Source organism: Chinchilla lanigera, unplaced genomic scaffold (genome assembly GCF_000276665.1).
Source record: "Chinchilla lanigera isolate Chin_1 unplaced genomic scaffold, ChiLan1.0 scaffold00012, whole genome shotgun sequence".
Lineage (NCBI taxonomy): Eukaryota > Metazoa > Chordata > Mammalia > Rodentia > Chinchillidae > Chinchilla > Chinchilla lanigera.
In genome coordinates, this window is record NW_004955413.1 from 25638258 (window position 1) to 25651162 (window position 12905).

At 35.9% G+C, this 12905-nt stretch overlaps 1 protein-coding gene across 2 annotated transcripts in view; it reads right to left on the reverse strand.

The window, feature by feature from the left end:
• The window catches only part of Enthd1 (ENTH domain containing 1), a 104191-nt gene that overhangs the window by 58058 nt on the left and 33228 nt on the right, over nucleotides 1-12905 (reverse strand). For both annotated transcript variants that reach the window (XM_013511604.1, XM_005379305.1), the window contains exon 4: nucleotides 4342-4460. In XM_013511604.1, coding sequence (XP_013367058.1) covers nucleotides 4342-4460 — 119 coding nt within the window. The remainder of the gene's footprint in view (nucleotides 1-4341; nucleotides 4461-12905) is intronic.

Here is a 12905-nt window from a genome sequence, read left to right on the forward strand (position 1 = left end):
GATATATTGCTTTAGTTCTAAAGAAGCTGTAGGACAATATATAGTGAATGATTCCATTTGGGTAAAATAAATGTGTAGATACAGGAAATTTCCAAAAAAATTTCATTTAAAATTGCTAGCCATAGTAGATGGGTATGGTGGCACACACCTGTAATCCCAGCACTCAGGAGGTTGAGGCAGGGGGATCACCATGAGTTTGAGGCCAGGGGCTACATAATGAATTTACAGCAAGCTTAAACTACATAGTGAGACCTTGTCCTCCCAAAAAAATTTTGCTAGTAATAATTGCCTTCAGAGAGAGGAACTCAAGGACTATGGAGAAGTAAGGAGAAACTTAGCTCTTCATTCTTTACAGTTTATGTCATTTGAACTTTTTGTAATAAGTATTCTCTAATTTAAAAAGAAGTAATAAGGCTGAGGTTGTAGCTCAACAGTAGGGCACTTGGCTAGCATGGGTGAAGTCCTGAGTTCAATCCCCAGCATCACTAGAAAGGAAGGAAGGGGGAAGAAAAAGGTAGGAGGAGGAAGGGATGGAGGGAGAAGGGGCAAGAGGGAGAACTGGGGAAGAAAGAAGAAAAAGTCCCTAGAACTACTAAAAAGAGCAACAATAAATATAAACGTGAAAGTAAGAGGACTTTTAAGCATAAAACAATGACACAAAGAGACAGAGGAATGATGAATTAACCAAGAATCAGTATAATTTCTACTTTTCGAACAGCTTTGATGAGCTAAAATTTTTGCTAATATAATAAATGACATGGAAATAAACCCAAGGATGGAATTGTATATTCTTCATTTACCAAAATAGTAAGTAGACACAGAAGGAAATAAACATTTCTCATCTATTGCTATCAATTTAGCAACTCAGCACTAGACTGAAGATCTGGTCAGCTTTAATTTTGTGTGAACCACTTCTCAGCATCCCTATCTGTTGCTATGGAAACAACTGAGACCAAAAAAAATCACAACCTTATTGTTCAATCTCTTCAAAAAGGAGAAGGATGACTTTTGAGGTGGCTAGAAGCCACAAAGAGCATTATTAATTAGCAAATTTAATAATAAAAATTCTGGACAATACACACAGAGTAAACACACTTATGTCTGTCATAAATGTAAAGCCTTTACTTAGTTTTAAAAGCATCACTGTCCTGCTTTTTGAAAGCTCTATTCTGTTAAGAATTTTATTCACTGCTTTTAAGGTCATTTTTTTTCATTTGTAGAAAGAGAATAGTTAAAAGAGATTTCTATTTAAATTTTTGAAAAGATATCTTTAAGTATCCTCATTCTGCCTGAGCAATTATCAATATCATTTCCTTCTTGTTCTGCGTCAGGAACATGAAAAAATCAATGTGGATGTGGTATCTCTCATGCAGGACACTGCAACAACAATTAGGTTTATAGTTCAACTTGTCTTCTGCTACATGAGCAGCCTATTGCAGAGGACATATTGGACTGTGTCAAATGTTTTTCTAGCTGATACAACATGTGGCATAATTAAGATTTAAAGACGGATATAAAAATCTAGGTGGCATTTTATATCTTTGGCCCCAAAGCAAACAGGATTATTCAAGTCTATTTCTACCTAAAGGCCAGCAGCAAATACCCTGATGTCAAATTTAAAAATCATTTTGACTTAATAGCTTATCTTTTAAAATAATCAATGCATTTTCAATCTGTGAGCAATTTTACAAGAAACAGTAAAATTTCAAGTTTATGTACCTTTTTGAGTTGCTATAAAAATAGCTGAATCTAGTATCTAATTAGGTCGGGAAGAGAGAGCCAAGAAAGAATCCCAATCTCCCCCACAGGAATAATGGCAGGAAACACTGAAAAAGCATTCTGAGCAGGAGACCAAAGAAGGAAAAGAAGAAACGGCAGCATATATGTATGTCTGCTAGTTATTCACTTCTTCATTAACAAAAATTTATCAACTGAATACTCAGTATTGAATAAGTCTAAAAATATTCTCTCAGGGCGCTTTCCTTCCAGTGGGAGAAATACACAATTTGACACACACACACACATACACGAATGAGAATTTCATATAGTCATGGGTAGAACTGATGTCTAGTCAAAATGGTTCTATGGTTCTGTAAGTTCATGCTTTGAGGATACCTCCCTTCTCCAAACACAAAGTAATGAAAGAGAAAGTACAAATGTGAAAATTAAAAAGATGTAGTAATGCTGAAAAGCAAGACTAGCACTTTCATGGAGAGCATGAATAGAAACATATAATAAAGTTGTAGACCTTTGGGGTTCTGGGTCCATAAAAAGACAGAGAAAATAAGGAGCTCAACTCTGGAGGGGTAAACACAGATGAAAGTATTCATTGAAGACATGAGTGCTGACTATGGACTCACTGCTTGAAATTATGCTCAGACACTGGGATCCCTTGTTTATAAAAGAAGCCAAAATACGCAATCATCAATCATGGCCTAGGGTCATGGCTTCTAAAACTATTACACTGAGGTAAATGAGAGGACATAAACTCTGCAAATGAAGGATAAGCATGATCCATAAAGGAAAAATTGGCAATAGTAGGCTTAATCAAAATTTAAAACTTTTTAGTGAAAGATATTGTTAAAAAGAAAAGCCACAGATAGGAAGAAAACATGCAGATCACAATGTAACAAAGGACTTGTGTCCAGAATATATGACAAATTCACAAAATTCAATGGTAAAAATCAATTCAAATAGGCAAAAGACCTGAATACATATATCACCAAAGACAATTTACAATGGCCCAAGTAAACACATGAAAAGATGTTCAACATCATTGGTCATTTGGGAAATGCAAATTAAAACCACAATGAACTATCATTATCGAGCTATTACAACAACTTAAATGAAAATAGGAGTAATAACTGTACCAAAAGTTGGTGTGGATGCAGAGAAACCGGACCATGCATACATCGGTGATGGGAATATAAAAGGGTGTAGCCACTTTGGAAATCAGTTGGAGAGTTTCTTACAAAACTTAGCATACAACCCAGCAATTGCGTTTGTTTGTTTGTCTTTTTGAGACCGGGTCTCGCTATGCAGTTCAGGCTGGCTTTGAGCTCACTTTGTAGCCCAGGCTGGTCTCAAACTTGCAACAATCCTCTCGCCTCAGCCTCCTGAGTGCTGGAATTATAGGCGTGCACCACCATGCCTGGCAATTGCATTTTTGGACATCTATCCTACAGATATGAAAACTTTATAAAGCTCTGTACATGAACATTCACAGTAGTCTTATTCAGAAGAAGTCAAAAGTCAGAAATAACCAAATATTTTTCATCAGGAAAATTGTTGAACCAACTCTAGTACATCTTTATAATGTGGTGCTGCTCAGCAATAAAAAATTACTGCTAAGTACAACACCCTGAATGGAACTCAAAAGCTTTACACTAAGAAAAATACAATCTCAGAAGGTCTATACTGTCTGATTCCATTTGTGCAACACTCTAGAAACAATAACCCAAATACAAAAGAGGTGGAGAAGGGATAGTTATTGCCAGAGGGTGAGATTAAGCGTGGGGTTCGAGTGGGTGGCATTAAGGACTTCTTTTGTGGAGATGGAACAATTCCGTATCCTGAGTGTGGGGCTGGCTCACAAATGTCTATGTGATAAAACTGCACAGAACTGCATACACAAACATGCAAATGCAGCTTTAAAAAAAACCCTAAATACTGAATTGAAAAACTAAGCACTGAATAAGGTTTGCAGTTGAATTAGCACTGACATACCAGTGTGCTTCCTGATTTTGATACATGACGGCTTTACAGGATGTCAACACTGGGGAACCTAGGTGAAGGGTACACAGGACTCTACTATTTTTACAACTACCTGCAATTCTACAATTATCTCATAAAAAAAGGTTTTTAAAGTGAGTAGAGAAAGATGAGCTACTCAATAAGTTAAATATGGCCTATTTCTAGGGCACAAATAAGAACTCTATCTTATAGTACAATGTACTAGAAGGCATAGGACCTCAACACTTAGAAAAAAGTAAGAGATTTTTATTCCAACAGGGTAAGAATTTCTTTAAAATTTTTAAAAAGCACAAATCCTAAAGAAAGTTGATAATTTGATCTTATTCATATTTTTAAACCAATATAACAAAAAAAAAACACCAAAAGTGGTGCGAAAAGACAAGCACAGCTTCTCCAAGAACACACGCAGCTAGGAAACAGATGTGTTCCAGGGAGGAGCAAAGCCCAGCAGGCACTGATTTTAGGCCAGTGGGTGGGGTCAGACTTCTAACCTCCAGAAGTGTAAGATAACAAACTGGTATTGTCTTATGGCACAAAATTTGTTCGCAACTTGTTACACAGCAAAAGAAAACCAGAGCAGGGACTTACGTCTGTTGATTTCCAAGCATTCTCCTCCAACAGCAGAGCATCCTGGGACAACATGGTTTCCACAGGCGGCTCAATGTCTTGGCACTGGTCTTCCTTCAGTCTTGCCTTGGAAGCGTTTTCTGTCAACGATAAAGCTGAGATTTTATTTTGGCAAAAAACAGTAAGATTTTATATTAGTTCTTAATTTGTGAGTTTAATTCCTTCAAAAGATCATTCTGTCCACTAAATATACATCACCTGCCAGTGGTAATCTATGAGTATAAATCACATAGTGTTTGGTAAGTTCAGAATGATTTCAAAATACAGCCAAAATTCTAGCCCTTTTCCCATTGTCAACAATTCTATTATAGCTTTATTATTTAAAACACTTTTTAAAAATGAAGTACAACATAGCAGTAGGTATGATACAGAAAATCAAGTTTGGAAATGTGGAAATTATTCAAATGAAATTTTAGCAAGGCATGAATGACAATTATAATTATTCAAATTAATATTTAAAGAACTTTATTACTGTAGTACAAATTTCATGTGTTCTAAGAATTTCTAATTGGAAATGTATAATTCTTTGATAAGAAACATAATTTTTAAAGTTTAATTTAGACATAAAAGGAAAAATAACCAGTGAAAATAAACTGTAAAATTTAAAAATAAGTCGTAAAAATAGTAGAGTCCTGTGTACCCTTCCCCAGTGTTGACATCCTGTAAAGCTGTCATGTATCAAAACCAGGAAGCACACTGGTGTGTCAGTGCTAATTCAACTGCAAACCTTATTCAGTGCTTAGTTTTTCAATTCTGTATTTATAGTTCTTGTATATATTTATTAATTCAATAATCTTTGCCTTCCTATATTAGTTATGATCAGTACCAACTCTAAAAAGTTTAGAGTCTGGGGCGTAGCACAGGGGTAGAATGTTTATTTAGCATGTGTGAGGCCATGGGTTCAATCTCAGCACCATAAAACAAAGCCTAACTCTAAAAGTATTAGTAGCAGCTCTACGTCAGCATATCATCATCATCATCATCATCATCATCATCATCATCATCATCATCATCATCGTTTCGTCTTTTTGAGACAGGGTCTCGCTATGCAGTTCAGGCTGGACTTGACGTCACTGTGTAGCCCAGGTCAGCATATTATTGTATACAATAAGAAGTAGTATAGGAAAAGTATTTTTCAAACTTGTGTATGCACACTATCAGGAGCATGAAAAGACTTCCCAGGGACTAGGTGGGCACAGCCCCGTGTTAAAGGAATCAAATTCCAAATCCACATCTTCACACATTCTTGCCAAAAGCTCATCTGCCTTAGAATGCAACTGTCTAGAGGCATCAGGTTAGTTCTTTCCCCTCCCTACTCATAATTGATTTCCCCTCACTTTAGAGAAGAAACACGTATCTTTCATCAAATTTATTATTGTGCATCTTTCTAAAACATAAGAACCTCTAAGTCACCAAAACAACAGTTAAAAAAATACACGCCTGTACACACATACATCAGGGCGGCCTCCTTCAATCAAGTCAAAAAAACCCAAAGCACCTTCTCTCACACATATTCTTGCAAGGGCAAAGTACAGCATAAGCAGCCACACAGTATTTTGGTCCACACCCAGAATGTTTAGTATTCAGATACACCTTGTATGGTATGGGGTAGCATGACAGGTGACAAATTTTATTTAATGTTCTTGTGCTTTTTACCTCCTAACTATTGTCAAAGAATGCCTAAGAGCCCCCTGAAAGCAAAGCAACAAAAACCCAGGATCAGGGCTATTATCACGGCTATCAATGTAAACTCATTACAAAGTTCCAAGGCTGAGCTACCCATCGTAGGAAAAAATTTCAGGAGTGTGAAGATTTATTTTTACATTTCTTTGAGTAAATGATACATTTTGGGAGGGGTTTTAAATCTGACTAGGTTTTTTCATATTAGTACATATTAATTATACTGAAAATTGGGTTATATTGTGGCTGACTCTTTTCATAGTAAGGGTTGGTTTTGTTAACTAGGTTATATTTTCCAAAAAATGAATGAACTAAATGTACTTTAATGAGTTGATGAAAATATATTTAAAATATATCTATAATAAAATCATTTGCTAAAAAGTATAGTGTATATTTCAATTAATATCTTTATTTTCCCCAGAGGATCTGACTATACTAGGTTTCATTAAAGCATAACAGGTTAATAATTATTTGATAAACTTTATTTATTTATTTATGTCTTTTTGAGACAGGGTCTCACTATGTGGTTCAGGCTGGCCTTGAGCTCACTTGTAGCCCAGGCTAGTCTCAAACTTGCAACGATCCTCCTGCCTCAGCCTCCCAAGTGCTGGGATTACAGGCATGCACCACCATGCTGGGCTTGATAAACTTTAGTAAAGGTGTTTTTGGTTTTATTCTCAGAAATTGAGAAAGTACATGACTCCTAATGACTGTTTTAACAAATCTTTTTTAAAAGTAAGACATTCCAATTCTGGTTTCAATAACACTGAAGAAAGACTTAGTCAAGTTAATAGTCAACAAGAGATGAAAAATAATTTTATAATAAATCACTACATAATTTTGGCATATTACTTGGAAGGAATTCATAGACTTGATTGACAGAGCTGTAATAAAGAAATTCCTATTCCCATTTATAATTTATGTCAAGTTTTCACAGCATTTACATCTATAAAAATGTAAAACAGAAACAATTTATGCTAAACGTTGCTTATATCTAGCAATAAGTAATATTTATATGTGTGTAAATGAATAGTCCCATGTAGCTCATAAAAGCATGCATTTCCAATAAAATTGTATTCTTTATGCTTTATAAGTACTTATAAAAATTTGTAATGCATTCGTGTGGTTTTGATAGATTGTGTACTAACAATAACTGTAATACATCAATCTAGAGGGACTATGTTAGCACTTAAAACCTTTTCTCAAGGAAAATTTAGAAAAACAATCTCATCAGGAACAAGGCAAGGACATCCACTCTCATCAGTTGCATTCAATATAATTCTTGAAATTTTAACTACAATAATTAGGCAAGAATAAAAATAAAAAGGAATCAAATAGGAAAAAAAGAAGTCAAGTTATCCTTGTTTGCAGATGATATAGTTCTATACTTAGAAGACCCTAAAGAATCTAGTAAAAGACCTTCAGGGTAGATAAATGAACTCAGCAACACTTCAGGATATAAAATTAACATTAAAAATCAATACTATACACAAAAAATGGATTAGCTTAGAAAGAAATCAGGAAAACAACTCTATTCACAATAGTTTCAAATAAAATAAATCTCTTAGGCATCAATCTAACCAAGAAGGTGAAAGACATCTACAATTAAAACTTCAAAATACTGAAGAAATTAAAGAAGACCCTCAAAGATAAAAAGACCTCCTCTATTCATGGGTTGACAGAATAACTGTCAAAAGTGATTACCAAAAGTGATTTCATGACTCAATGCAACATGCATCAAAATACCAATGACGTTCTTCACAGAACTAGAAAAAAATCCTAAAATTCATATGGAAACACAAAAGCCCCAGAATAGCTAAAGAAATCCTGAAGCAAAAAGAACAAGACTTGGAGGTAACACAATATCTAACTTCAAATTACACTACAAAGCCACAGTAATAAAAACACCATGGTACAGGCACAAAAATAGCCGCACAGACTAATGGAACAGGATAGAGGACACAGAACCAAACTCATGCAACTATGAATGGCCATCTGATTCTGGAAAAATGAGCCAAAAATATACATTGGCAAAAAGACAGCCCCTATAACAAATGATGCTGGCAAAGCAGATATCTACTTGTAGAAAATTTAAACTAGATCTCTATTTCTCATAGTGTATAAAAAAATTATTTAAAAATGGGTCAGAGACCTAACTGTAAGCCTGGAAACCTGGAGACTGCTAAAAGAAAACACAGAGGAAACACTTGAAGCCAGAGACACAGACAAAGACTTCCTGAGTAGGATTCTAATAGCACAGGAAATAATAGCAACAATGAATAAATGGGATTATATCAGATTAAAGTTTCTGCACAGGAAGGGAAACAACAGAATGAAGAGACCCTATAGAATGGGGGTAGGGTGGACTTTACCAGCTACTCTTCCAACAGAATTAATATCTAGAATATATATATACATATACACATATATATATATTGTTTTCTGGGACTGGGAATCAAACACATGACCTCGCACTTTCTGGGCAGGTGCTGTGCCACTGAGCTATATCCCCGGCCCAATATCTAGAATATATAAAGAACTAAAAAACACTAAAAATCAAATACAGTAGCCCAATTAATAAAAGGGCAAATGAATTGGACAGACACTTCTCAAAAGAAATATAAATGGCCAATAAATATATTAGAAAATGTTCAATATCTACAGTCATTAGGGAAATGCAAATCACCCCAATCAGAATGGCTGTCTCCAAGAATACAAAAAACAATATGTTGGCAATGATGGAAAAAAGAGGGAGGAACCCTTCTATACCTCTGGTGAGAATGTGAATTAGTACAATCACTATGAAAATCAGTATGGAGATTCCTCAAAAAAAAAAACTAAAAATAGAGGTACCACTTGATCCAGCTATACTACTCCTTGATATATATCCAAAGCAATTAAAGCCAGCATACTGAGGATACTTGCATACTCATGTTTATGGCAGCACAATTTGTACTAGCCAAGCTCTGGAACCAGCCTAGATGCCCATCAACAGATGAGTGAAGAAAATGTGATATGTACACACATGAGAGTATTGGTCAGCCACAAGAAAGAATGAAATTCTGTCACTTGCAAGCAAATGGATGAATCTTGAGACCATCAGACTGAACCAAACAAGCGTGACTCAGAAAGACAAATATTGCATGAACTCCCTATTATATGGACTCTAAAAAGGATGACAAGAAAGTAGAAGGGAGGAGATTACTACACAAGAGAAAGGAAATAAAAGGGAGGGAGAGGGATGTAAAAGTGGGTAATAGGGGGATGACATAAGTAAAATATATTGTATACATTGAAGTCCCCCCAAAATGTGAAACCAGGCAGGGAGGACAGGGCAAAGAGGTGCTAGAGAGTGAAAATGATCAAAGTATGATGTGTGCACGTATGAATCTCCTAAAATAAACCCATTTATAAAAAATGATTTGTTTGTGTGTATATATATACACACATATATATACATATATATACACACACACATACATATGTGATGTAGAAATGACTTTCAAGAATAAAAATATAAGGATAAAATTCTGTGGGGGATGTGGAGAAAAACCTTAAAGAGAAAATGGAATAACATAAAATTTCCGGCAGTTAAAAAAGAATTCATGTATTTTTTCAAATGAATGATTACAGATATCAATACAAACAGTATTTAGACAGATAGTATTGTTTTATTTTTCTTTGGTCTTTAATGTCAACATTTACACAATGCCAGAATTAGATCCTTGGAAGCTATTTATTCTTATACATGTCCACATGTCAACCTAAAATCATGTGAGGAGGTACATAATTTTTCAAAGTCACTTTAGGGATTATATAGGAAGCATGTCCTGAAAAACAATGAGATGAGTCATAGACCTTGCCATCAAAAAGTGTAAGGCCCGACCAGGGAGGTAATTATAACATATGGTACAGACTTAGAGGGAACAAACAGAGAACAATTATATGCTGAACTTTTTTGAATTAACCAACTGCAGGAAAATCCTCAAACAAGAAGTAAAACTTGAATAAGGCTTTAAAGGACAGTTAGGATTCTGATAAATGCAGAGGAAGAAAAAAATTACTCCAACCAGAAGGAACTATGTGAGGAAAAGGAGGAAGTATGGCAGATGCCAGAGATACAGTACTGAAGAGATAGCAAGAACTTTTCATTTATGGTTGTAGTTTTTCATCTTGTAACCTTTCAAGAAAATGAATGAATCAAATGGGCTTATTACTGACTTGGGGATTTTATAATTAACACTGGCAAAGAGTGGTGACTTGGCACTTAGGTCATCTATTCAACTTTCACTGGATTTAAAAAGAAACTTTATTATCATTCTAACATTTGGCAACAAAATTATCTGTGAAATGATATGGACTTAGGCTTTAGATTTGAGAAATATATTAGCAAAAATTTCAGAAATTCAAAAATTTTGAAGAAAATTATGAGGAAAAATTGAGAAAAATGTGAAAGAAAAAATATCTTGCACATTTGATGGTGTATTTTGTTCTTATGGGGCCAAAAGGAAAGCAGTTAGAATATACAGTAAGTCTATGGAAATTCTTTTTTTTTACATACCAGTACAAAACTGAAAGTGAGGTGTGCTTAATTAGATTAGATTATTACACAACATTTACTTCTGGATTTTCACAAGCTAGTGGAAGGGAGAGAATGAGAATATACCTTTAGCCCCTTAGTGGAAGGAAATCCCTTTGGTATCCAGGGTATTTATCAAGTGGGACTGTGACAAGCCATTGGGCATGAGTATGTGGATGAGAACCTCAGAGGACAAAGTGAAGACAATGCGCGAAGTGACGCGTGGAGACATTCAGAGATGACTGCCTAGAGACCAAGGTTGTACACACTTTGCAGAAACTATCTAGAGAGAAGTTGTAGGTCCTGTGGGACCTGCACCACTCAGATAACACCTTGACGCAGAGCTGGTGAGACCGGTCATAGTTCTTGGCTGAGGCAGCAAACCAAGAGTCAAGACTACCAGACATTAACAGTGTAAACGCGTGTTTTGGAATTGAAATGCTCCTTAAACTGAACAAATTTCCAAACTGTTCTATAAAAAATAAAAATTGTTGCTTAGCATTCTTTCAGGTACAGTTTAAGTAAATTAAGTCATTTACTTAAAATTCGCTTTTCATAAAAGATAATGTAATTTCATCATGGAAAACATGCAGTCGATTGATGAACTGATAAGCTGTGAAGTAAATCTCACTATAATTAAATTCAGAGCTAACTTTTGTAGAACCATGAACTTGGAACCTTAACTCCAATTTCACTGTCTTGGAACATAACTACACTTAAGCATCTTCAAGTAACTGATATTTGGTCTATTTTAAAACTTTCATTTTGTTGCAATTTCAGGCTTACATAAAAGTTGCAATGGCACAAAGACCTCCCATATATTCGTCATCTAGATTCACTAATTGTTAACATTTTGTCCCATTTGCTTTATCTATCCTTTCTCTACTTATGTACTCACTATTGTCCTATATTTTAAACCGAGCGGAAAAGCCATTGTTGCAGGTTGGGTTTCCCTGGGAACAGATTCTAAGACTGATTTCTCTGCATTCTTAAAAGCAGTATCTGTGAAGAGAGAGGGTGGCAGGATCCAGAGGTCACGCTGTTGTGAGGGGACTCAGCCACCTTCCACACGCTGTGAGGCTGCAATGGCTCATCACAGTTGTCCTGCCCTGAAGCAAGGCGGGTGGCCCACACCCACAAATCCCTGGGTAGAGTTTCCTCCGGGTGTAGGAATGACCTAGGCAAAGAGGTCCTCTTTTTTTTTTTTTTTGGTTTTTCTCCGGTACCGGGAACCGAACTCACGAAATTGCGCTTGCCAGGCAGGCGCTTTTGCCGCTGAGCTAAATCCCCAGCCCCAAGAGGTCCTCTTTGATTGCCAGGAATTCCTAGAGAAGAACTCAGCTGAGAGCTCCAGCCACCAACTTTCCAGCAGCCGAGGGAATGGGCACCCTGATTTTACTTTAAAGAGAAAAAGAACAATAACAAAATAACAACAACAAAAGTGACTAGAAGCAATGATAGAGCAGAAACACGGTTGTGTCTGCAGTGTGCGCCGAGGTGAACTTTCAGAACCTGCGGCACCCTGATTTTACAGTGAGGTTCTAGAAGTGCACCTTACACCCACTACAGACACAATCGGTGTTTCTCCTCTATCATTGCTTCTACTCACTTCTGAGATGCTTCAGGACAGGAGGCTGTGTATGCAAATAGTACTGTAACTGTAAATTTTTCTTGAGGGGTAAAGTTTAAGATTACTAGAGGACAGGCATTTTTTTAAAGTAAGAAAAGGAGAAGAACAAGTAGAGAAGTTTAAGTGTATTTTAAAAATTAAATTTGAACTAGGCAAATAAAAAGTGAGAAAGGACCAACATTTATTGCTGGAGATATCTAAAAAGTAGTTAAGGCAATTTTATTCAGCACTTTACTAACAATCATATATAATATTTGAGATACTACCAATAGTTCTTACTTAAAAATAATGTGCAACAGGAAAATCCACAAACTAAATGATCAGCTCCAGAGACAAATAAAAATACACCAGTCAGAAAAGCAGGTTTTCATATTCAGAGGCTGATTTCCTGGGTCATGATAGCAGAGTGAAACTGTGACATAGAACCCCCAGCACTGGGGCTGGGTGGGTGACTCAGCTTTAGAGCATCTGCCTATTGTGCACGAGGCTCAACCTCCAGTGCTCACACGTGCGTGTGCACCCACATATGCACACACACATTCCCAGCACTCGATATTAATTAGACTTAGTGAGATTTATTTATTGGAGGGGGTATTTATTTTGTAATGTTGGGGATTGAACCCAGGGTATCAAGCG